This window comes from Rana temporaria, chromosome 1 (assembly GCF_905171775.1).
Source record: "Rana temporaria chromosome 1, aRanTem1.1, whole genome shotgun sequence".
NCBI classification, from domain to species: domain Eukaryota; kingdom Metazoa; phylum Chordata; class Amphibia; order Anura; family Ranidae; genus Rana; species Rana temporaria.
Genome location: NC_053489.1, coordinates 318,929,006 through 318,956,521, shown reverse-complemented (window position 1 = coordinate 318,956,521; position 27,516 = coordinate 318,929,006). Strand labels below are relative to the sequence as shown.

Sequence of the window (27,516 nt, the reverse complement as noted above, 5' to 3'; positions counted from 1 at the left end):
GCTTTCCAGAAATATCGATATCTCTGGAAAGCTGTAATATACTGGGACCTCCCTGATGCCGCATCACCTATTTTATACATCCATGACATGCTCCTTTTTATCCTCGACTCTGTAAGTGTTTTTAATCCTTTTTGGGGATATTAAAAGTTTTAATTCTGCACTTTTCTTTTATTTGTTTTCTATTAGAGATTGCTCCCCTCTTTGAGTGCAGCCTGAAGTGTTTGAAGACCACATCACCTGAATATCTTTTTCCAATGTAGACATTATCTGCCTGGTCCTGGCATTCTGAGCGCCCCTTGATATAAGTTTTAGCCATATCAAGGATGTAGTCTGTTTTGCATGTAGTCCCTTTGCATGGAATGCTGGACTCTGGCCAACCAAATTTAAAAGGTCAACTCTCCTCTCACCTATGTTCTTTGTACCATTTGTAACCCTAAGGAATGCACGGTTTTGGTTTGTATGTCATGATATATAAACAAAACATATCTCTCTATAGTGTGCGCTAAGTTTAATTTCTATCTGTTGCATCCAGTCTCTGCTACCTGAATAAGTCACTTCTGACAAGTTTTCATGACCGAATGAGAAAAAAGGAGACTGGGGGGGGGGGGTACTCCAGTGCACAGCCTGTGGTTGACAGGCTCAGCTCTGTTCCTATGTGCTGTGTGAAGGGGGGGGGTCCCTTACCTTCCAATCAGCTCTTACTGAGCTATGCAGAGTGTAACTTCATTTCCCAACCCCCTGCTTTCTGAAAACTCAGAAAAGCTGTATAAATTCTGCACTTTGAACAGCTATACAGAAGAGAAAACTTATGTAGGAGGATTTGTTTCATTTCTGTATATCACCTGAGGCCAGTCACTTCACACTGGGTATATATAAGAGTTAACAGGCATTACAAGACATATGCCACAAATACCCTTGTTGCCTTTCACAATGTTGGACATGGCAAATCCAATGCAATAAAATACTGTACATCTAAAGCCAAAACTTTTTTGTCTTTATAAATAAAATTATTGCTTTTGTTGTTTGTGTCCCATTGGGATGATTTCTCTGCACACTTGTCCTGCAGACACAAGAGGGCATGAAAGCAATCTTTCAAAAGTGATGGGAAATCTACTCTTAGTTGCCATTGGATCAGAGGTCTTTATTTTCAGATTTATTTTTCATTCCTGCTCCTTTATGTCCCCCTGATAATTGTGAATCTCCCCAGTGGTGATAGAGACAGCAATAAACTTACAGAGGTTCCAACCCTTCCCTACTTTTTCCTAAACTAGAAAAAAAATCAGATACACCCTAAAATACTGTATATTATTTTTGAGTGGTTACTGTAAGAGATTTAATTTGGACTAGAACACTAGAATCATCTTAGGGTTGGAGTCAGAGACAGACTGTGCCAGGGGACAGGGGGGCAGTGGCTCTTTAGGCTGCTCTTATGCCCTGTAAAAAGGCTGCTAGGCTTCAGCTGCAGACATGCCTAAAGGCTTCCTGGTGGAGAGGAGTAAAAAGAGTGTAGTCTTCCGGCATAGATGGTGTATGCAGTGTCTGAGTAGAGGCCGGCTCCATGCCCCACCAGAGGCTCTCCTGCCCCGGCCCCCCCCTGCAGCCTCCAGCCGCTCCCTGCTGGCCAGTTTGGGAACTCGGAGTTGGTGTAGCAGGCGCTGTCCAGTCTAAACCGCCCAGTGAGCCAAAAGTTGCCAGTCATCCCCTGGCTGCAGGTTAGAACACAGTGTGGGTTTGGCACATAGTTTTAGGGTGTGGAAGGCATTTAAATGCTTCCTTGCACAGCATAAAGGCACAGAATATTAATGGGAACAAAACAAGATGTGTGTGACATGCACATTGTGCAAAGCTGATTATATTTCACAAAGAACACAAACAAAGCACACAAAGCACACATTTCTAATATTTAAGCCATGAAAATGGTTTCTTATTTTTATTAGATGGTATTCAGCCTTGCAATTAAAACAGGATTATAAACTGTTATTTCAACCTTGGACCTGAAATCACAAGACCCTGTTACCTAAGTTCCTGACCATACGCCTCTTTTTTTATAACCAAAATATGTTGTAAGCTTTTCTGGGCTAGCATATATCAAACCCATTCTGTTATTCTATGTGAAGTGTGCAATACTGCCATTGATAACTTTTAATAAAGACAAAATATAGTATACAGTAGGTAGCAAATCTAAATCTCCCATTTACACTTCATACCCAGATCCCACTTTGCCACATTTTCATTATACTTATTGAACAAGTGGTTCCTATACTACAGAGTGGAGTTAAATATCTTTTTTTTTTTATGCAACACTCCTTCCAGGCTACACTACAGGCAAAGAAGTGTTGAAATACATCCATGGTGAGGAATTGATACGCTCAATCTATTCACGGCTACTGGACATCTATGATTTCCAATAAGTAGCTGATATTAAATTCTAGAGATTTTGTTTTTAACTAACATCACTCCTCTTTATTATACCCTGTATATTAAAGTATATATCATATGTAAAGAGAGTAATAGAGGAATACAACGTGCACTAGAAATGTACAGTAAAAGTTTGTATAGCTTCTAGATTCTCCAGGACTGATCCACTGATCATATGTCCTCCGACAGTATTTCAAGGTTGCACGCTGGCAATGCTTTTGGCCTTCTGAGGGCAAAGCCAAGCTTACTGCCCTTATGTTCAAGAACATCTGCTCCACAATTCTTCAGCTTTTTAGCCTAGACAGTAGCTGGACATAAGATGATGCGATTCTCTAGAAGAACGCTGACGACCAAGAAAACAAGGTACAGTCCAAACATCGTACATCCCAAAATCTTGTTCATCTTCCACTTACACAAAGCAATGGATAGGATGACGAATAGCAGCATTATAAAGAGAAGGATAATTGCACAGAACAAGCCATTGCTGCTCACTGCTACTGGTTTCATGCGGTGAGAAATGGAAAACAGAAGCCAGGGCATGGGGAGGCTGTGATGGAGATAAAACAACAGGGAGATGGTTAGGTTGTGCAATACAAATACCTATTAAAATGAAAGACTTTTTAGACCAGCATTATATATATAGTACCATTAAGCTTATTTTGTGTTTCTGTAATTTTGGCTAGACTAGTTGTTGAAAGAATAATGCTTATATGCTGCTTTGTGTATTATATGTAGAATATAGTATTAAATTGATTTATCAAAGGCTTCTATGGCTGGCTGCCATTGCAAATTTCTCCTTTGAGAATACTAGTTTCCTGGCTGCCATGCTGATGGTTTCTGAGTATCTGAACAAGAACAAGTTTAGAGATTTTCAACATGTTTTTGACACCAATTTATAGCATGCTTGTTGTGGGTTTGTGACTCAAAGGTACTGAAATCAGACACAGACAGGGAATAGGTATTTTAAATAGAGATCAAGTAATGACACTTTACCCAATGCTTGTCTCATTATAGAATATGTTCAGCAACACAATTTATAATAATTTTCCATGCCTATTGCAGTCTTTCACATTTACAAAAAGAAAAGGAAATATAACCAAAGTTTATAAGGCCTAACTTTAACCATTTTCTTTTTTCTTTGATAGAGTAGGAAAGAGTTGACATGTTTTTAGAAGAATATGAAGTGCATCTAAAGAGCCAATTTGATGTTTTATTTTATTTATTTATCTTTATTTAATGTGCCAAAAAAAGATTGTTTTTCAAATTTATATCTGTGGCCCTATTGACATGGTGTAAATGTCACAAATTGTCCCCCCCCCCCCCTAAGTAATCCAGTATAGATGGCTATTGGACAGTGTTTTTAAAGCCTGCAGTGTTAAATGTATTGCTACCCAACTTCAAATATATTACCAAATATAAAAATGTCACCCCCCCAGAAACTGAACATTTAAATGGGTTCTTGCTATCCCTTGAAAGTTTACTATATTGCTGATTTGGCGAAACAAAGGGGCAGATCCACAGAGATCTGCACCCGCGCAGCGTTTAAGAGATACGCTACGCCGCCGTAACTTACCCGGCTTTGGTTTGAATCCATAAAGATTTTGCACCGTAAGTTACAGCGGCGTAGTCTATCTCTGGCGGCGTAACGGCACGTAATTCAAATCGGCGAGTAGGGGGCGTGTTTCATTTAAATGAAGCGCATCCCCGCGCCGAACGAACTGCGCATGCTCCGTTTCTAAATTTCCCACCATGCATTGCGCTAAATGACGTCGCAAGGACGTCATTTTTTGTGACGTGGACGTGAATTACTTCCATCCCAATTCACAGACGACTTACGCAAACTAAAAAAAAAAATTCAAATTAAACGCGGGAACGACGGCCATACTTAACATAGCAGGTTTAACTATACGCGACGAAATACCAGCTTTAACTATACGCCGAAAAAAGCCGACTAGAGACGCCGTAAAAAAATGCGACGGCCGCTCGTACGTTCCTGGTTTGTCGGAAATAGCTAATTTGCATACTCGACGCGGAAAACGACGTGAACGCCACCCAACGGACGCCGAAGAATTGCATCTTAGATACGAAGGCGTACGAGGACGTACGACTGTCGGATCTAACCCAGATGCCGTCGTATCTTGTTTTGAGGATTCAAAACAAAGATACGACGCAGGTAATTTGAAAGTACGCCGGCGTATCAGTAGATACGCCGGCGTACTCGCTTTGTGGATCTGCCCCAAAATGTGTAGCACTCCCCCCTTGACAACAGCAGTCAGACAGTTTTCAGGTCTGTAGTTCTGGCTTAATAAGTAATTTTATTATAATTTGCTAAATTAGGGGGGGGGAATACTCCTCTTTTCTCTCATAATTTGGTTTATTATTTTCAGGAAGTATTGCAATTACTGCAATACAATTTGGTACTGTTCTAGACTCAAAAAACTGGAGAGGGGCTGTTTTGCAACCATACCGCCATGAGCAAGGAATGTGCCCATGCTAAGGAAAGCATTACAACCTTAGCAACTACTTGGTCATTCACAGTTAGATTGTTTTTATCCATGCTAATTCCTTCATCCATGCTATACAGTGCGAATTTCTGGCTACAGTTATTGCGTTCCAACAGCCAGCACCGTGCCTGCATAAGATTGGCTAACAATTTTACATTGAGCACCTTTCATTTTTTTAATCAAATAATGTCAAGCAGGATGGTGGCAACAAGACCATCCACTTAACGAATTTCGGTTGGTTCATCAAAAAATAACCCAAAATTCACATTGGGGTTGATTTTCTAAAACTGGAAAGTGCAAAACCTAGTGCAGAGGTGCATGGCAGCCGATGAGCTTCTGACTTGAGCTTGTTCAATTAAAGGGGTTGTAAAGGTAAATTTTGTTTTTCCCTTAATAGCTTCCTTTACCTTAGTGCAGTCCTCCTTCACTTACCTCATCCTTCGATTTTGCTTTTAAATGTCCTTATTTCTTCTGAGAAATCCTCACTTCCTGTTCTTCTGTCTGTAACTCCACACAGTAATACGAGGCTTTCTCCCTGGTGTGGAGAAAGCCTCTTGAGGGGGGATGGGGCGAGCAGGCAAGTCAGGACACTATCTACTTTGCAGATAGAGAAAGGAGCTGTGTGTTAGTAGGCGTCCTGACCCTTCTGCTCGCCCCTCCCCCCCTCAAGAGGCTTTCTCCACACCAGGGAGAAAGCCTTGCATTACTGTGTGTAGTTAAAGACAGAAGAACAGGAAGTGAGGATTTCTCAGAAGAAAAAAAGGACGTTTAAAAGCTAAATGGAAGGATGAGGTAAGTGAAGGATGACTGCACTAAGGTAAAGGAAGCTATTTAGGGGGGAAAAAAATTCCTTTACAACCCCTTTAAGGATTTACAAATAAAAAAAGCTGATTGGCTATGCAGAGCTGCACCAGGGTTTACAGTTTTAGTAAATCAACCCCATATGGCCAGCTTTAGACTCACTTGCTTCTCTGTTGGGTCACTGAAATTAAAGAGTGGTAGACTTATGGTTAAAGTGCATATACTGCACTTTTTTTTGTTTTGGATAGAGTAAGGAAGGATTACAACCCCTGGCTGGTATTACTACAGTACTGTTGGAGGCTTTGTTGCAGATATTCCTTTTTGTTTTCTTTTTTTTTTTTGTAAGGTAGAGGCATGCTGGACCCGTTGTCAGCTATTTTTTGTTGTCTGTTTTCCTGTTACAGATTCAACCTTACTTCCTGTCTAGTAAACGGTTGTGTTTAGAAATTAAAATTAGGGAAATCTTTTTAATTTAGCCACAAATAGCAGTAAAACCTAAGGCTGGAATCACACCTATGCAGTTTTAGTGCTTTTTGCATTTTGCAAAAAACGCAAAAAGCACTAAAACTGCATAGGTGTGAATCCAGCCTAAGCAGCCACTAAGCACCATTATTGTCTTGTGGGAAAAAGTGTATTGATTTACATGATTTCAATACCCAGAAGTATGTTGATTTTTTTCCTTGCAGGATAAAATGTCAGGGAGCAAAGTGAAGTTATTTTTAATTAAACTGAATGTGTTTCTTTGCCAGTGTAGGGTCTCTGTGTTTGCTGTACATGTGAAGGATTGAGGTAGCTCTTATTCATCCTGATTAAAAAGAGCTTCTGATGCACAGCAACAGTATGTCATTTCTCAGGGCTCCATAATGCTATGAAGAGCAAGGTGGAGGAGCACATTATTCAAATTTTAGAACCCCACAATATTAGTTAAAGGGGTTGTAAAGGTTCGTCTTTTATTTTCTAAATTGGTTCCTTTAAGCTAGTGCATTGTTGGTTCACTTACCTTTTCCTTCGATTTCCCTTCTAAATGTTTTTTTTTCTTTGTTTGAATTTCTCACTTCCTTTTTCTCCTCAGTAAGCTTTCCACCATCATCCATGGTGGTGATTCAGCCAGAACAGCTTACTGAACGCCTTACTGAGGAGGAACAGGAAGTGAGGAATTCAGACAAACAAAACAAAGAAAAAAAACATTTAGAAGGGAAATGGAAGGAAAAGGTAAGTGAACCAACAATGCACTAGCTTAAAGTAACCTATTTAGAAAATAAAAAACAAACCTTTACAACCCCTTTAAAATCCATATAATAAAACTTGTCCCACATCTTGCCCTGTGGATTTCATACACGGGAATCCAAAGGGAAATAACCACTTTACCTAAGCAGCTTTACATAAGTGAAATTTAACACTGCAAGAACATTTTGGCACAATAGTTCAGATCGGTTGTTTGTTTGGCAGTGGAAAGCAGTGTTGAAGAATAATATTAATACTTACCCAACAGTGATATCAAATATGTTGCTTCCTACAGAGCTGGAAACGGCCATATCTCCTAGGCCTTTGCGTGCAACAATAACGCTGGTTATAAGATCTGGGATAGAGGTGCCAGCAGCTAATATAGTAAGCCCCATTACTTCTTCGGTAATGCCAATAGTCTCTCCAACCTAAGGCCAGTCATGCAAATAAACAAGCGCTAGTTCAATATGTATTGTCTGTATTTGCATTGCATTGTAAATTATATTAATCATCAACTTTAACAGAGAAAAGAACACAGAAAAGAGAAACTATTAAGGAATGTGGATTTTCTGGATATTGCCATAGACTTCACAAACACAAACAATAATATTAATTAAAATTGGCAAAAAAGGCCCTTCACCAGAGATCCCTGGTGGACTGGTGGCAGATGATGTGCTGTTGGGACTTTGTGAAGGCGAGGCATTACATTTTGGTTGATAGTATGATTTAAGCTAGCATGGCCTTGTGGCAATCATGCCTACTGTTTTTTGCCTCCTATATACTCCTACCTGCCTTGTTTGTTCCCACAGTGTCGATTTTGGCAGGTCCCTCTTGGAGTTCCTATATAAACAACATTGGGCATTACTTTAATGACTTCTGGATATCCTCAGAGGGGATTCTGTCTGGCTGAACATCCCACTGTCCCATCTGCCATACATGAAACCCATGAGTGTTTTTTCTATTGGTAGGTATCATGGCTGTTCAATTAGTATCACTATTTGTTGATGTTGTGCCACTTTTTTATAATGGGTTATTTATGTTTTTCTTAAGCCTATACTGCTCCAATGTCCGCCTGTTCAGAGTTCTGGCCCTATGGTCTTGCTTCGGTGCTCCATACTCTTCCTCAGCAGTCTTGGGTAAGATGGGGGTCCCCTTATGCCTTTGCAGCTTGGGAATTGTCAAACAGCCTACATCTTTTATGCAGTTATACATATGTATTATTATTTATTTTTGGTTTTTAATTTTAGAGAAACTGTTTGCTCCCTATACTCCTGAATGAGCAGTGTAATACTGAGAAACATGTAGAGATGTGATCTGCTGGCTGTCCACATGGTCTTAATCAATGTTACCCTAGATATTGGCTATATAATACAATATTGATGATTATTGTTTATCATAGGAACAACAAGGCAGCCTGTTCTAAGGTAGTTCTAATTTCAGCACATTTTCCATCATTGTCTTTTAATGATGTTTTTGTAATAAATATTTTGTGATTTTAATTAAGATGTTTTTGTGAAGTTTATGAGGGTACCTAGAAAATCCATATTCCTCAATATATACTCTTTTCTGTGTCATTAAACTGGGACATAGGTACCATTATATATATTTTTCATATGACTGCCACTCTAAATTTTAAATATGAAAGAGCATAGCTAAAAAATATGCAATCATTTTAGTCAAATGGCCAGGATTATATTTCTAAACATTGTAGCCATAGAGGCACTGGCATCCTAAAATAAAAACAAAACAAGACGATCTCATAAAAGGATGTGACGGAAAGAGTAGTGTGATAAATCAAATGCACCAGTGTGGTAAACCAATGACTGCCAATGTAAGAGGGCACCTCACTGGCCAGCAGTGTAATAGGAGCATTGGGGGGTTATTTACTAAAGGCAAATCCACTTTGCAGTACAAGTTCAAACTACAAGTGAAAAGTGCACTGGCAATTGCACTGAAAGTGCACTTGGACGTGCATTCGCTGTAGATCCGAGGGGGACATGCAAGAAAAATAAAAAACATAATTTTAGCTTGCACATGATTGGATAATAAAATCAGCAGAGCTTCTCCTTATTTCAGATCTACCCCTCAGATTTACAGCGACTGCACTTTCCAAGTGCACTTTGCACTTGTAGTTTGCACTTGTAGTGCAAAGTGGATTTGTAAATAACCCCCATTGTCACTGCCTATCAATATAAGGGGCATTTGGATGGCCCTGTCTTTTTAACTGCCTACCAATGTACAAGGTTTTTATTTTTGGGGGCTGTCAATTGATCATAATTATAAAAGGACCAAAAGCATGACAGCAAACTAAGTTTTCATCATATCTACTACTAAATTAATTTATTTTTTTAATGGTACATGTGCTGCCTCAAGATTTGTGATAAAAAATAAAAAAACATATTTTTCCATCATTTGTACCACATATGTATTTTTCAAATGGTATCTGTGCTACCAAAACATGTGTGATAATAATAATAATAATAAAAAAAAACAATGTAAGGGCCTGTTTTTCTTTTTCTTTTTTTATTATTTTTATTGCAATTTTCAGTTCAAACAAAGCCTCCTGGGCATACCCCGGCTCAGCACACAAAACATAACTAAAACTAACTAAAAGAAAATAATAAAATCAAAGACAACAACAAAAATTGGTACATTCTGATCCCCCTTGCCCACTGAATTACAGGATTTATACCATACAACCTCCAATGCCAGGTTCAGTGATTAAAAACACTCTCTCCCAGCACCTAGGAGCCCAGATAATCAACCCCTGGTGGGACCTATACACATGGGGCCTGATTCCCAAAAAAGCTGCCTAACTTAACTTTCAGCAGTTAAGTTACACTGACTTAAAATTTCTACCTAAGTGCCTGATCCACAAAGCACTTACCTAGAAATTACACGCCGTGTAACTTAAGTGCCTCCGTCGCAAGGCGGTCCTCCTCTCCAGGGGGCGTTTAAAATTTAAATGAGGCGCGCTCCCGCGCCGGCCGTACTGCGCATGCGTGTGACATAATTTTCCCGACGTGCAGCGCGCGAACGTAATTTACGGCGGGCTTTGTGGATTGCGACGGGACACTAAAGTTGCGACGGGTGAAAAAAAAAAAAGCGCCGGGAAAACAAAAACAAAAAAGAAAAATTGTCAGCGTCGCTCGGCATGCATTCCTGAGAGGGAGAACTCCATGCCAATTTTCAAAGAAAAAACCGGCATGGGTTCCCCCCCCAGGAGCATACCAGGCCCTTAGGTCTGGTATGGGTTGTAAGGAGACCCCCCCTACGCCGAAAATTCGACGTAGGGGGTCCCCCTACAATCCATACCAGACCCGTATCCAAAGCACGCTACCCGGCCGGTCAGGAAAGGGAGTGGGGACGAGCGAGCGCCCCCCCCTCCTGAGCCGTGCCAGGCCGCATGCCCTCAACATGGGGGGGTTGGGTGCTCTGGGGCAGGGGGGCGCACTGCGGGCCCCCCCACCCCAGAGCACCCTGTCCCCATGTTGATGAGGACAGGACCTCTTCCCGACAACCCTTGCCGCTGGTTGTCGGGGTCTGCGGGCGGGGGCTTATCGGAATCTGGGAGTCCCCTCAAATAAGGGGGCCCCCAGATACCGGCCCCCCACCCTAAGTGAATGGATATGGGGTACATCATACCCCTACCCATTCACCTGGAGGCAAAAAGTTAAAGTTATTAAACACACAACACAAGGGTTTTTAAAATAATTTATTAGTCTGCTCCGGAGGCCCCCCCTGTCTTCTTTATTAGCTCTAATACCAGGGGGGGCTTCTTCTTCCACTCTCCGGGGGTCTTCTCCGCTCTCCGGGGGTCTTCTTCTATCTTCGCCGCTCTCCGCTGTTGACTCGGCGCACCCCGGTTCTTCTGCAGCTGTCCGGTGCCTTCTTCTTCAGCGATGGCTGCCTGCTATCTTCGTGTGTTAGCTCAATTACTAGCAGGCAGCCATCGCGGTCTTCTGTGACGTCATGTTCTTCTTCTCCCCTCTTCCGATGTTGACACGTCGCCTCTTCTCACTGCAATGATGGAAGCGCGCCTTGCATCCCATTTATATAGGCATCACCATCCCATCATGCTCCGGTAGGTACCCACGTGGTGGGTGCCTACCCACATGCACCCACCACGTGGGTACCTACCGGAGCATGATGGGACGGTGATGCCTATATAAATGGGATGCAAGGCGCGCTTCCATCATTGCAGTGAGAAGAGGCGACGTGTCAACATCGGAAGAGGGGAGAAGAAGAACATGACGTCACAGAAGACCGCGATGGCTGCCTGCTAGTAATTGAGCTAACACACGAAGATAGCCATCGCTGAAGAAGAAGGCACCGGACAGCTGCAGAAGAACCGGGGTGCGCCGAGTCAACAGCGGAGAGCGGCGAAGATAGAAGAAGACCCCCGGAGAGCGGAGAAGACCCCGGAGAGCGGAGAAGACCCCCCCCCGGAGAGCGAAAGAAGAAACCCCCCCCGGAGAGCGGAGAAGACCCCCGGAGAGTGGAAGAAGAAGCCCCCCCTGGTATTAGAGCTAATAAAGAAGACAGGGGGGGCCTCCGGAGCAGACTAATAAATTATTTTAAAAACCCTTGTGTTGTGTGTTTAATAACTTTAACTTTTTGCCTCCAGGTGAATGGGTAGGGGTACGATGTACCCCATATCCATTCACTTAGGGTGGGGGGCCGGTATCTGGGGGCCCCCTTATTTGAGGGGACTCCCAGATTCCGATAAGCCCCCGCCCGCAGACCCCGACAACCAACGGCAAGGGTTGTCGGGAAGAGGTCCTGTCCTCATCAACATGGGGACAGGGTGCTCTGGGGTGGGGGGGCCCGCAGTGCGCCCCCCTGCCCCAGAGCACCCAACCCCCCCATGTTGAGGGCATGCGGCCTGGCACGGCTCAGGAGGGGGGGGGGGCGCTCGCTCGTCCCCACTCCCTTTCCTGACCGGCCGGGTAGCGTGCTTTGGATACAGGTCTGGTATGGATTGTAGGGGGACCCCCTACGTCGATTTTTCGGCGTAGGGGGGGTCTCCTTACAACCCATACCAGACCTAAGGGCCTGGTATGCTCCCGGGGGGGGAACCCATGCCGGTTTTGATTTTACAAATTGCCGTGGAGTTCTCCCTCGGGAATGCATACCAAATGCCGTCGCTTGAATGGGCTTTTACAAGGTGTGACTAATTTTCCACATTGTAAAACCAGCCCTAGTTTTGCGCAAGCAAATCGGAACTTACGCAGAAATCACAATGCTGAAAAGCGTTGTGGATCTGCTTAAGTCCTCATTTGCATACTCAAAGCGGCATTTCAATGAGAAATGCCCCCAGCGGCGGATGCGGTACTGCATCCTAAGATCTGACCGTGTAAGTGTCTTACACATGTCAGATTTTCTGCCTAACTTTGGAAAAAGCCTTTTGACGATCGTTTCCAAAGTTAGGCACAGACTGAACAGCAGTTCCGCCTGCGTATCTCTTTTGGGAATCAGGCCCATGGTTCTATTAACCAAATGAGGGATCAATTGTCTAGCGTGATACTCGCTAGTCGTCTAGAGAGTCTGTGTTTGTGACTAGAGATTCCACCTAGATATTCCACATTTTATGTAACTTTCTAGTGCAACCCCTAGATAGATAAGTGGTCTTGTGTAATGGTGGTGCTGTGTTAACTAATCACTTCCAAAAATGAATGGATGCTACAGCAGGGGATTTCAACCGAAACACAATGGCCTTACGTGCATAGTAAAGGAGTAGTCCCAAAAGGGTTTTTACCACCCGACGGTGAGCCAGCGGGTCTACAAGACCCAACAGACACACCTTCACTGTCAGCGAGGGCCTGTTTTTCAATGTGTGCCAGTGCAGGGGGTTTACACAATGTATCAAAATCTGCCAAGCCATGCTACCCTATGCTGCCTGGTAGAGAAGAGGGAGACCAGCGAACATCTATTCACTGATCTCCCCTACCTAGTAAGAACCTAGAAGTGGTGTGTAAAAATGTAACTTCCTATTTCAGCTTTTATCTGTGCTCTATTCACTTCAATGGAGGGCAGGTGAGACATTGGGGGTCTAAGAGAATCCTAATGTCTCATTAAATGGAACCTGTTAACCTATAAAAATCGAGTTTAGAGTAAAAAAGTGAAAAAATAAAGTTACCCAAAAGTTACCCAAGCACCTAAAACCTCCCTCCAAAAAAATCTAAGGCCTCGTACACATGATGCGAAAATCAGAAGGGAAAATTCATAAGACGAGCTGTCTGCGGATTTTCAGAACGTTAGTACGGTGCTTTCGACAGCCGATTCGACTTTTACATCAGACAAAAGCTGGATGTGCAGGCTATAAAATTTTTGTCAGACGTGAACTCCAAGTTTGATTTTCGGATGGTCAGCACAGAAATCGTCACACAAAAGCCAAAAGTACAAGCACGCATACTGGGAATCAAGGAATGACTGGGAAGAGTTTGGTCTTGTAAACTACTGTTCGTAATCTAGAATTAACATTCGTGACGCAGCAATTGAGGAAATGTCGAAATGCAACGCACATTCTTTAATGGGATAATAATGAAGCTGGTTTGCCGGTGATACTGATGTAGTTATGCCAAACGTATTTTAAAAGGCATTTGTTTTGTACGATCTGAAAATCGCGAATCAACGCTCACCAGACTTCTACTAACACAAAATTAGCAGGAAGGGGCCCAAAAAATGGCACCTGAGAAACGAACTTCCTTTTTATACTCTCATAGTATGTCACTACGTTTGTGTTTGTCAAGCGACAATTTACGGATAGTTAGTATGCTAGATCAAATCCCGCACACACGCTTTTGACAAAAATCAGACGCTTGGTCGTACAACAATCAAACAGTATGTACGAGGCCTTAATCTCCCACATACACAAAAACATCAATAACACTACCCATGTTGCATGTTGCTATGCTGGAGTGAGAGCAAAAATCCCAGGGCAATTATTCATGGTTAATTTTAACCACTTCAATACTGGGCACATTCACCTCCTTCCTGCCCAGGCCAATTTTTAGTGCTGTCGAACCGTGAATGACAATTGCATGGTCATGCAACACTGTACCCAAATTAAGGGCCAGATCCACAGCCAGCCGCCGTAACTTAAATATTCTGATTTAAGTTACACTTCCGCAAAATTTCTACCTAAGTGCCCGATCCACAAAGCACTTACCTAGAAATTTTCGGCTGTGTAACTTAAATCCGTCCGGCGCAAGGCGTTCCTATTTTCATGGGGCGAGTCCCATTTAAATTAGGCGCGCTCCCGCGCCGGACGTACTGCGCATGCTCACGACGTCATTTTCCCGTCGTGCATAGCGCGGTTTTACGTTACGCCAAGTTTTGTGAATCGCGCCGGGTAAAAAAAGTTGCGTCTGGAAAAAAAAAAGATACGGCGGGAAAAAAATAATAATAAAAAAAAAATAACAGCGTCGCGGGTAAGAAGGGTCTACTTTTACAAGGTGTAAACTTAATACTTACGGAGAAAAAACGAAGCGGCATTTCGACTCAAAATGCCCCCAGCGGCGGATGCGGTACTGCATCCTAAGATCCGACAGTGTAAGTCCCTTACACATGTCTGATCTTCTGCCTATCTTTTGGAAACTGATTCTGTGGATCAGTTCCAAAGATAGAAACAGGGATACGACGGCGTATCAGTAGATACGCCGGCGTATCCCTTTTGAGGATCTGGCCCTAAATTTTTATAATTTGTTGGGATAGATAGAGCTTTCTTTTGGTGGTAATTATTTACCACTGGGTTTTTTATTTTTGGCTAAACAAAAAAACACTGAATATTTTGAAAATAAAATGTTTTTCTTAGTTTCTGTTTTTCAAATCAGTAATTTTTCTTCTTCACTGATGTGTGCTGATGAGGCTCCACTGATGGGCACTGGTGAGGCTGCACTGATGAGACGGCACTGATAGGCAATGATAAGCTGCACTGTTGGGCACTGATGAGGTGGCCCACGATGGGCACTGATGAGGTGGCCCACGATAGGCACTGATGAGGCTGCAATGATGAGCACTGATAGGCACTGATAAGCTGCACTGTTGGGTGCTAATGAGGAGGCACTGATGGGCATTGAGAGGTAGCACTAATAAGCGGCACTGATAAGCTGCGCTAATGGGTAAGGATAAGCTGCACTGATGTGCACTGATTGGCTCTGATGAGGCTGCACTAATAATCAGGGCACTGATTATCAGGGTAAACAATCTATTGACAGGCTTGTCGCTAATTAGCAATCCTTTCTTTACACAGACACAGCGTGTCTGGGATAACTGGCAAGTAATAACTGGCAAGTCTGTTTACATGTGATCAGCTGTGATTGGACACAGCTGACCACATGGTAAAGGGTCGCTGTGATTGGCCCTTTACCCCAATCTGTGATCAGCTGTGTACAAAGTGATTAAACCAATGTCCTCTAATGACCTCTGCTTTTAAAGCACCGCCCTATGGAAAATATAAGAGTATGGAAGATTGCCACACAATTTTAAAGCTTGATATGTTGGGTTGGATTTACTTGGCACTGCCTCTTTTTTATATTTTATCAAAAACTAATAATATTGCATCTATGTGCCCTAAAATGTATTTTAGTGGAAATGATATTGACATTTTGCGCTTGATAATCATGTTGATATTGTGTGACATAAAAACTGCAGATCAGATGTACCTGTCAGTGACATCTGAATGATCTAGGAAGTGTCTTAAACTCATGTCAAACTGAGGCCATCAAAACAAGACCAAGCCCACTGACACAGGCCCCTAAGATGCTAAAGTTGGAATAGAGGTGGTTTGCATAATTAAAGTGGGGGTTCACCCTAAAAAAAAATTCTAACATTACATCCAGCTCACTACCGACATTGACAGTATGCAGATCTTTTTTTTTTTTTTTTTTTGCTGTACATACCTCGTATAGCTATTTTCTTAGCCGGCTTCTGGGTAGTGAATCCCGCGGGAGTGGGCGTTCCTATGTAGCAGTTAGTAATTGATGTGATGACAAAAACTCCCCCACCCGTCGCATAAGGAGCGTCACGAGTTGCCGAAAGAAGCCGAACGTTGAGTCGGCGCTATACGGCGCCTGCACACCGACGTTCGGCTTCTTTCGGCAACTCGTGCCGCTCCTTATGCGACGGGTGGGGGAGTTTTTGTCATCGTGTCAATCACTAACTGCTGCATCGGAACGCCCACTCCCGCGCGGGGTTCACTACCCGGAAGGCGGCTAAGAAATAAGCTATACGAGGTATGTACAGCAAAAAAAAAAAAAAGATCTGCATACTGTCAATATCGGTAGTGAACTGGATGTAATGTTAGACATGTTTTTAAGGTTGAACCCCCGCTTTAAAATCTGGCTATGTTTTGACAGGGACCTTCTCTATTTTTATATTCTACTTATATTTCCCTAAAATACTACAGATATTTTATGCCAACAAGTGTTCCTGACCTAGAAGCAAATCATCACATTTTTTATATAAAATATTTGTACTTACCTGATGTGCCCACCAGACCATCAAATAAGAAAATATTGCAATCCAGGCGATTGATCCAAAAAATGTTACAGGGAAAAACTTTCTTGATGACTGGAAAGAAAAAGGGACATTTTATATTTTTTCTTCATTGAGAATGTTATATTAGTTTTGATGTCCTGCATTGCATTAAGAAACTTCACAGTATAACTAATAAAATGCGTACAGGTGGATTGTTACAAAACTGTAAATAAACTTACCAAAAATATGCATTCTTTAACCACTTGCCAACCAGCCGCCGCAGCTATACTGCTGCAGGTTGGCTCGGCTGTGTGAATAGCCGTAGCTGTACGTTGGCTCGTACACGGCGATCTGTGGGCGCGCGCACCCATTGGCCAGTGGGAGAGCAAATCAGCAAGTCCGTCGGACTCAATGCCCGTCGGCCGTCCGCGATTGTTCCCCGCAGTGACAGAACTGGGATCTGCCATAGTAAACAAGTCAGATCTCCGTTCTGACAGGGGAGATCACACAGATCCTGTCTTTCTGCTATGCAGGAAGACGGATCTGTGTGTTGTCCCAGGAAGCCCTTCCCCCCACACAGTTAGAAACACACTGAGGGAACACAGTTAAAACCTTGATTGCCCCTGATGTCAACCCCTTCCCTGCCATTAGTACAATATCAGTGCATATTTTTAGCACTGATCACTGTAATAATGTCACTGGTTCCCCAAAAAAGTGTAAAAAAAGACAGTTAGGTGTCCGATCTGTCTGCCACAATAACGCAGTCTCGCTAAAAATCGGTAATCACACCATTACTAGAAAAAAAAGTTTATAAATAAAAATGCCATAAATCTATCCCCTATTTTGTAGCCATTATAACTTTTGCGCAAAGTAATTAAATGCTTTATGGGATTTTTTCCCCCAAAAATATGTAGCAGAATACAAATTGGCCTAAATTAATGAAGAAATTTGATTATTTATTTTTATATTTTTTTTGGTGTTTTATAGCAGAAAATAAAAAATATTGTTTTTTCCCCCAAATTTTCAGTTTTTTTTGTTTATAGCGCAAACAATAAAAACCGCAAAGGTGATCCAATAACATCAAAATAAATCTCAATTTGTGGGAAAAAAAGGACATAAAATTTGTTTGGGTACAGCGTCGCACGACGCAATTGTCATGCGAAAAATGGCCAGGTCATTAAGGGGGCAAATCCTTCCCGGGGTTAAAGTGGTTAAATTTAAAACAGGAGAAGGCATAATGCCAAACATACTTAAAAAAACAAAAAAGTAGAAAAGGTTTTTTAGCTCAAGAAAATATAAATTCTTAGGTGCATTTTTTTTACATTCTGATCCATTTCAATATATATATGAATGCTGGTGACTTCCTTCGACCCCTATGTTACTACAGTGATCAAGAAGGAATCAGCATGCAGTGGTGAACACCGGCATCTGACACTCCTGAAAGAGTTGAATGCCAAAGCTGCAGCTCTGTAATGGAGGGGAGGTAGGAGAAATGGGCCAGTAGGGAGGTGAGTGTACCCTATTTTGTAACGCAGGAAACTGCTGGTTAAAACCATTTAGAAACCTGACAGGGTTTCTTTAAAGTGGTTGTAAACCTTTACAGACCACTTTCACCTATGGGTAAGCCTAGATTAAGGCTTACATGTAGGTGCTTGAAATATCTCCTAAACCTACACGGTTTAGGAGATATTTACAATGTTCCCGAGCGATGCCGTGTTATGCGCATGCGCAGATGTATTAGGCACATGCGCACTCTTGAAAGGGCACAATGTGCCGTTTCAAGCCGGGGTCATGCCGTGACTGGCGGTTCCTGCGCATATGCACGGGAGTGACTTCACGCAGGGCTGGACTGGGACAAAAATGTGGCCCTGGACTTCATCCAGACTGGCCCACTTTGATAGGTCTTTCCCATGACGGCCGGACAACTCCCGCACCCCCCCGGCCACCCAAGCCCCCTCTCCCCTTTCACTAGCCACTAGCCGTTCTACTTTATTAGAGTAGAACGGCTGGTACTGGTGCTCTTATAGGCAGTACCAGTGGGGAAGCTAGACATTTTTTCACCCAGGGCAAAGAATCAGTTTGGTGTCCCCCCTTATGGGACAAGATTAGGCAGAAGTGAGAAACTCCCAGGCCATAGCTGTTGAGTCAGCTGTCTGTCCCCTCCCCCATGCTCCTCTGTCATCCCCCCTGCTCCTCTGGTCCTCCTCCTGCTTCTTTGTTCCCCCCAGGTGAGCCCTGTGGGCAGGGAGAGGAGGTGAGCGCTGCGGGAAGGAAGAGACAGAGGAGCGGAGGGGGGCGGCAGTCCACTGTCACTGAAGCCGGCCCACTGAGCCATCGGCCCACCGGGAAACTCCCTGTAGTCCCAATGGCCAGTCCATCCCTGACTTCACGCGACCCTGGACGCTTCCAGCCAGCAAAGAAGACGGGGACATCGCAGGCTTCGGTTTCAGGTAAGTGACACATAATGGGCTACTATGCGATATAGTAGCCCATTATGCTTTACCTTTGCAGGGAAACAAAGAGAAAGTAAAACCCATCAGGATGATAATGCTATAACATCACACACATTATGGAACTGGTGTATGGTTTACATTTACTAGCTTGATTTTCATAACAAAAGATCCTTCACAAGGGTTCTTCTACTTCAAATATTCATAAAGCATCATTATTGCCGGAAAGGAACTTGCGGGAAAACATTGACATATACAGTATAATGCGCACGGCTCTAGATACCACGCTGCTTTGTTGTATATTTGTAGCTAAACCTGTATGTACATAATTATCCCTTTGATGTCAGATGGCTATTTTTTATTTTGTATTTCACATTGACTTATGTTTAAGTGCTCTTGAAGTTCCGATTACGAGGATCTTTTTAAAGCCTATTATTTGGTAGAAGATTGCACACTCAAACACATGGTTATCATGTAACTTTATTAAATTGTGTCCCACTGTGGGGAGACAATGGAGGGCCATCTTCCAAAGTGAAAATTCCTTTCAAAGTGGACAGCCCATTTGCCTTTAGTAAATTAACCCCAATGCATAAAGGAGTGTCTACATGATAAATTTGTCAGTTGGAGCACAGATAATACCCTGTAGCAATATGCTTATGGGCTATATTCTGTGCTATATACAGTATACTGTACTTAGTGAATATAGCACTTCATGTGTTTATTAGCAACATTTAAAAAAAATGAATAAGACAGAACTTACTATATTGCGGACATCAGGTAATGTGATCCATAAAGGGAAAATAATTGGCAGCACAGCAAGATACACAGCTTGCTTACGCTTGTTGGCTGGCCATGCTAGACTTAGTGGATGGTCACCATCATCAGCCATATCTGCACCTGAGGCCTGAATACAAAAAGGAATACACTAATGTTAATGAAGAATAATGAACCCAATAACAATATAGCACATATTTTCACAAAAAGTGCCTAATCACAGATTACAGTTTTCAGATTCTGACAATGACTGAAGTGTTTATTGGTACTTGTGACAGTTGTACTCTGCACCTCAATAATGCTTTTTCTGGAGGAAAAAGGCTATTCTTTGGCTCACATTATGTTGAAATTATCCTATTGTTTCTCAGATTTAGGAATGATGCCACAAGTGTAGGACACAAAAACAAGTATTCATGAAAAGTGTGTTTATGTGCCTGTCCTTATGTCTCTATATACCTAGTTGCTGATGTTATGGGTATCTTTACACTACAGGCTGATATTATCTTTGCAATACAGACTGATATATATATATATTTTCAGCTTTCTGCGCTGTCGCACTTTGAATGACAATTGCGTGGTCATGCTACCCATTGTACCCAAACAATTTTTTTATCATTTTGTTCCCACAAATAGAGCTTTCTTTTGGTGGTATTTGATCACCTCTGCGATTTTTATTTTTTGCGTAACAACTAAAAAAATACCCAAATTTTTGAAAAAAAATAGTTTTTTTTTCTGTTATTTTTTTTGTAAATAAGTACGTTTTCTTTTTTAATTACAGGCACCGATGAGGTGGCACTGATAGGCACTGATGAGGTGGCACTGATGGGCACTGATGAGGTGGCACTGATGGGCACTGATAGGCGGCACTGATGGACACTGATAGGCAGCGCTGGAATGCGGCACTGATGGGCACTCATAGGCGGCACTGATGGGCACTCATAGGCGGCACTCATAGGTGGCACTGATGGGCACATATGGGTGGCACTAATGGGTACATATGGGTGGCACTGATGGGTACATAATAACAGCCTCACCATGCCATAATCGCAGCCTCACCTTGCCATAATCGCAGCCTTTACTGTGCCATAATTGCAGCCTTATTGTGCCCATGCCAGTGGCTACTGATAAAGGATGCATGCACTCTACTGTCACCATTTGAGGAGGCCACGAGGATGGTGAGCAGGGACAGTGCATGCATCAGTGAATCTTTCCCTCTTGTTTTCCTGTTGGAGCACACGCTGCATGGAATAATGCACATGGCACTTGAGGGAGGAAGAGGAGGACTTCCTTACCTCTCAAGGACCCCTTTATCCAGACAGTGTTCCTGCAGGCCTGCTGCTCACACAGAAAGAGGAGGAGGATTGTGTCAGCATGGAGGTGGAGCCTAGCACTCAGCATCAGCAGCAGTCTTCAAGGGATCGTTTTCAGTCCCCAGAAACCCATGGACTTGTACGTGGCTGGGAGGAGGTAGCTGCGGATCATGTAACCATAAGTGACCCAGAGGACTCCGGATCGAATGCTACCTACGCTGCATGGCCTCCCTGATACTGCAAAGCCTGCGAAAGGATCCACGTTACAAGGGTAAGGTTGTGGAACTTTAATTACGCAGGGTCCCCCTTAATATCCATACCAGACCTGAAGGGTTTTTAATTTTGGTTCCCTGCACAAAAGTAATTTAAATCTACTTGCGCTATTAATTAATTGTTGGGTCCCGGCAATACAGATAAAAGTCATTGAATAAAATGGCAGGGCTTCCCCTTAATATTCATACCAGACCCAAAGGGCCCGCTAATGGACTGGGGGGGGGGACCCCTGTCATTTTTTGTAATTACTTTTCTCTGTATTGCCGTAGTTAGTTTGAAATTACTTTTTTTTTCTTCAGAAATTACACTTTGTGCAGGGACAATTCTAAACACGGGAAACATGCTCTACTTTACGTGCATACTTTAGACACCCCCCCCAGGTACAAAATTTAAAGGAATATTTCACTTTTATTGTTTCACTTTAAGCATTAATAAAATCACTGCTCCCGAAAAAACTGCAGTTTTTAAAAAAAAAATTTTGCATTGATACATGTCCCCTGGGGCAGGACCCGAGTCCCCAAACACTTTTTATGACAATAACTTAAATTCGCCCTTTTGACTTTTCATGTTCGTGTGCCATAGACTTCATTGATGTTCGCGTGTTCGAACACATTTTTTGCCTGTTCGCATGTTCTGGTGTGAACCGAACTGGGGGGTGTTCGGCTCATCCCTAGCCGCCAGTAAAGGAAAATGCCCTTTTATATATTTGTTCCTGGTAAATTATTTGGAAAGCATTACAACCATTGGGTTGGTATGGCAGGTAAATGGCAGGCTTCATATTTATCTCACTATGGGCTTTCTTTTAAGAAGGCACCTATGTGGTTAAGAAATGTAAGAACAAATATGACCACTTTATTCAGTATAGCTGCATTTTAGACACTAGCTTATTGCCAAATCTGCTCTTTTCTGTCTCTTTAAGTCTGGAACAACTCCCACCTTTTGTTATTAGAAATAAAGAGCATCTTGCAGTTACAAAAAGTTACTTGGATAACTGGAAATGACTAAATTGGGAGGTCTCCAACTCAGCTATTAAAAATAATATGGATACATTCCACAGAATTATATCAAGGATTGAAAAAGCCCAACTATGCTGTGAAGCCAAGACCTGATCTATTTCAGAAGCCCTCTGTGACTATTATTGTGACAAGAGGCAATTACACCAAGACTATTACAGGCTCAAGTGAAGTATTATATATAGTATATATATTACCAAAAGCATATATATGTACTGTATCTAGGTTCAACACTTATTTTACTAACCTGTATTATGTACATTGCAATAAAATTAGGATTCAACTTTTATGTTAATGCAGAACCTTTTGTAGTTACATTTTATACTTATTTCCTTCAAGATACAGTGACAGGGTCAGCATTCTTTTATAGTCAAACAGAGTTGTTGTTGAATCTGTCCCTTCTCTACATTATTCAAACAAAGACAAATGAATATGGTGAACTAAAAGGAGTGCAAAAATAATGCATTGTCAAGGGCCCTACTGCATTTTTTATGGCTATATACCTGTATATCATAATATACAGATGAGCCAACTTACTAAAAAAGTTAAGAACTGTCACACAATGAACTCACTTCAATTATCATCCTGTGCAAATTAAATAAGTAAACAAGAATCTGCATTTCACATGGTTGGATAATGTTAGTAAATTAACCTCTCGTGTTTTATTTGGTGTATCATCCTGACAACATTGGAAAACTGGGGATCGCTAGTTATTAGTACTCGATAAAGTAAAAATACCCAAGGCTGCTGCAAAGACAAACTGGAGGCAAGAATGGTCTATGGTCAAGTAAATATAGGACAGTGAGTTGAAAAGTGTAGTGCTCCATACTGTGTTGTTACTACTCTCTGTGCCTACTTATCCTAGTGAGAACCATACCCAGCATTTTGTGTGTGAGTGTCACTGGGACAAAAAGTAAAAGGTACGCTACTGTGCAAATGTTTTTGGCAGGTGTGAAATGCTGTAAATCAACAATGCTTTCAGAAATAGAAATGTTATTGTTTTTTTATTTTATCAATTAAAAAAATTAAAATTAAATGAACAGAAGATAAATCCAAATCAAATCAATATTTGGTGTGAGCACCCTTTGCCTTGTTCTAAGTACACTTGCACAGTTTTTGAAAGACCTTGAATCTGCCCTCCTAAAATACTATTCCTGCCTCCCCACTACTGCCAAACAGACCTATTTTATCACGCTCATTAACATCATCCAATCCCGTAAACTATTCTTTACCCTTAACACTCTACTCTGTCATCCACTGTCTCCACCCTCTAACTCACTTACTGCCCAGGAGATCGCCAATGAGTTTAAAAATAAGATTGATACAATTCGTGAGGAGATCTCCAATGTGCAGAAAACTCCCCCACTTAACACCCCATGTCCAGTCATTGTTTCCCTCATTCAACCCTGCTAGTATCAACAAAGTTGCTAAACTTTTTTCTAACGCCCACCTTAATGGCCAGCCCTCTGGATCCTTCTCTCTCGCAAATGCTACTCTCACCATCTGACTCTATTCTAAACTCTCTTACTCACATTTTCAATCTCTCCCTCTCTTCTAAAATCTTCCCCAACTCTCTAAAGCATGGGCTAGTCACCCCATCCTTAAAAAGCCCTCACTGAACCGGACCAATCTTAACAACCTATGCCCCCTCTTTATTCCTTCACCTCCAAACTGCTTGAAAGACTGGCCTACAACTAACTGAGCGACCATCTGACTATGAACAAACTTCTTGATCCCCTTCAGTCCGATTTTCACTCTCAACACTACATGGAAACTGCTCTCCTTAAACCCCTCAACTGGTTTACTACCGGGGTGAACCAACTTTTGCTGTAAGTACTTATAACCACTACTCTGAAATAAATTGGTGTATTCAACTGAAGATCTGTAGTGGATCCAACAGGCCCAGATCTTGTTCAAATGTAATACTCTGTCATATTTTTATTGTTGCCTGTACCCCCATTGAGCTGATTTCTTCTTAATTCTTGTACCAGTGGCAGAGAGTCATAGGAACAGGAAGTGATGGGTAAACTCCTCAATGAGGACACAGTGGGGTTGATTTACTAAAGTCAAATAGACTGTGCACTTTGCGAGTGCAGAGGCAGTCTGCAAGAACATTTTCTCCTGTTTCTAGTAAATACGGTAAAGCTTCACTTTGCAAAGAATACCCAATCACATGCAAGACATAAAAACAGCATTTTTGCTTGCAGATGATTAGATGATGGAAGTCAGCAGAGTTTCCCCTCACTTACTAAGTTCTGGCGCAAATGCCCTTGCAGAATGCCTTTGGTAAATCAACCACAAAGAGTCAGGAATTTTTTTTTGTAGCAGAGTGGAGAGGGGTTGAAACTTCTGTCATGAATATATTACTATCTAACTCTTCCTTTACGAGTGACGCAAGTCCCGCCAATTTTTTTGTCCTGGTTTCACAGGGATAAAACATGACTGTAAATTCCTCAACTGGGAACACGGTGAAAACTTGACATCAGTTCTAACCATTCCCCATTTTATCCAACATAAACAAAATTTGGCTTGATTTGGGCTTGTATCACATAAAAATGCTCTCTTATTTACCAATGTGCTGTGCACAGTATTCCGGTTGCAGTAAATTATTCCAAAAATAATAATGTATCACCTGCGTTTCTGCAGCTTCAATGTTGTGAGTCACATTTCCATTTTGAACTGGGTCAGTAGATTCCTTAGGTGGTGTCACTTCCACTTCAACATTAGCACTGTTTGGAAGCTCAACTTTGTCTGTAATGAGAATAATTGAACAGCAATAAATACTGTAAGAGCCGGAAAGAGAGAAGGCGGCACTTTTTTTTTTCATAAGGCAGAGTATCTGCCTTAGATCACAGACATACATGCTTGCTTTTCTACAGTTGATATATTACCCAAATTAATGAGAATCAGAACAAGGATGTGCCTGATGTCTATAACACTAATTATATTTACGTACTGCTTGTCATGAACCACTTGACATCTGGAAGGCTTTTTTCTCCTTCATGACAAAAGCATTTTTTGCTATTCAGCACTGCGCTACTTTAACTGGCAATTGCACGGTCATCCAACACTGTACCCAAATGTCATTTATTACATTTTTTCCATACCGATAAAGCTTTCTTTTGGTGGTATTTCATCACCACTGTTTTTTTCTTTTTGTGATATAGAAAATTTTAATAAAAATAAAAAATAAAAAAAATATTTTCTACTTTCTGTTACAAAATATCCAACCAAAAAAACCCCCCAAAATCGAATTTCTTAATAAACTTAGGGCAAAATGTATTTGGTCTTTGGTAAAAAAAAGAAAATCCCAATAAGTGTTTGTTAATTGGTTTGTATAAAAGTTATAGCGTCTACAAACTATGGTACTGTATATATACTGTAATTTACGCAGCTATAGACGCTAACCTTTAACGCTGGTGGTCAGCGACTTATAGTGTGATGTTGATAGGGTGATGGGCATTCTGGTGCTCAGACACACCATCTGGGAGGGGCACTAACTGACACCGCTAGTGTCACTAATACAGTGGTCAGTGATAATACTGTACACTGACACTATACTAATGATATTGACTGGGAAGGGGTTAACATCTAGGGGCAATTAAGGGGTTAACTGTGTGCCTAACAACGTGTAATGTGTATAATGTGTACTGCTTTTACTTTACTATCAGTCTGTTTTTTCTCCATGCAAAGATGCAATGATTGCTGTGCCCTGTACATAGAGTTCTGTGTTTTTGTAAAACGAAAAACTTAAATATTGCACAATATACAGGCTCATGCTACATAACTAAGCACCATTTCATGCTGAATAAACAAAATTATTAATGTATCTTAACTAGAAAACTATCTTTAGATAGATTTTTACTCCAAAGGCATTTTATTAAAATAAATTTAATAAGGGTAAAAAAAAAATCTGATTTAAATTAAAAAAATCTGATTTAAATAACAAATTCTGATAAAAAAAACAAAAAAAACATTGATTTTTATCCACCCTGGTGTGGTGGATTACGGTAATTACCTTTTAAAGATACTGGTGCTTTTTAACAATTTGTGGATTTTAAGCATATTACAAACAACTTAAAACAACTCTATCAAAATACTTTGATATGTATGGTATACCCTGCTCTTTTTCCCTTACCTGCAGCTCCCTGGCTGCAATTACTGGCAAATCTAAGCTGTCATTTTAACTGCCTGGACTTGTTCTGTATCACCAAAGCAGTTTTTATCTGCAGTGTCACTAAAAAGTATGATTTTGTAATGTCATTTTAATGCATTGTGGTTAATCTGGTTTATTCATTACAGATCAAAGGAGTGACTTTTGATCTGCATATGATGTCAGCTGAGAAAACCATGAAAGTAAAAAAATAAACAAACTGTATACCTCTTTAACCCCTTATTAACCATTAGTTAACCCCTACTGAGCACTAATTAACTCCTTCCTACCCTTCTCCCCTAGGCTTGTATGTTGATGCAGATTTTTTATTTTATTTCAAATACTTTAATATTAATTTGGGTTGTTTTTATTTGTTTTGGTCCTTTTTTTTGTGACATATTACAAAAAATCGATAAAAAATACAATTATTTATTTCACTTGTAACTTATTTTTACCATGCTTTGTAAAATAAATATAATTTTGGTGTCCTTAAAACAGGAATAAATAATGATTAAAAAGTGACGTTTTCAATGTATTACACCTCCTATCAATACATTGCATATAAAAGAGAGCCTTGTTTTTAACCCCCCAAAAACAATATAAGTATTACTTTAATATCTTAAATTATCACAAAATGAATAGGCCGATTAATAGGCCCCATCTGCTCCATAAGTGATTTACAGGTTCGAGAGCTGAAGTGGTTAAATTACACAAGGCAGCAAGAAAATCGATCTAGCATACTTTAAGTGAGTTGCAGATACACATCTAAATATGTCAGATCATGTCAGATTATATCCTATTATGCACATCACATTTGCCATTGCAATCCTAATGCCACGTACACACGATCATTTTTCGGCTTGTAAAAAACAAAGTTTTTCAGGCTCTAGAAAAAACAAAGTTTTTTTCAACTTCATCATTAAAACGGTCTTGCCTATACAGGATCGTGAAAAAAAAATGCTCTAGCAAAACGCGGTGACGTACAACACGTACGACGGCACTATAAAGGGGAGGTTCCATTCGGATGGCGCCACCCTTTCGGCTGCTTTAGCTGATTTTGTGTTAGTAAAAGACCATTTTTACAACCCAAAAAACGACATAGTTTAAAACGTCGTT

At 41.4% G+C, this 27,516-nt stretch overlaps 1 protein-coding gene across 6 annotated transcripts in view; it reads right to left on the bottom strand.

Moving 5' to 3' along the window:
• Window positions 1-1,897: 1,897 nt before the first annotated feature.
• SLC24A2 (solute carrier family 24 member 2) overlaps window positions 1,898-27,516 on the bottom strand; it is a 230,243-nt gene continuing 204,624 nt past the window's right edge. For all 6 annotated transcript variants that reach the window (XM_040359747.1, XM_040359738.1, XM_040359756.1 and 3 more), the window contains 5 exons: window positions 24,880-24,998; window positions 19,638-19,781; window positions 16,431-16,520; window positions 7,209-7,375; window positions 1,898-2,965 (listed from right to left, as the gene is read on the bottom strand). In XM_040359747.1, coding sequence (XP_040215681.1) covers window positions 2,716-2,965; window positions 7,209-7,375; window positions 16,431-16,520; window positions 19,638-19,781; window positions 24,880-24,998 — 770 coding nt within the window. In that variant the 3' untranslated portion in view covers window positions 1,898-2,715. The remainder of the gene's footprint in view (window positions 2,966-7,208; window positions 7,376-16,430; window positions 16,521-19,637; window positions 19,782-24,879; window positions 24,999-27,516) is intronic.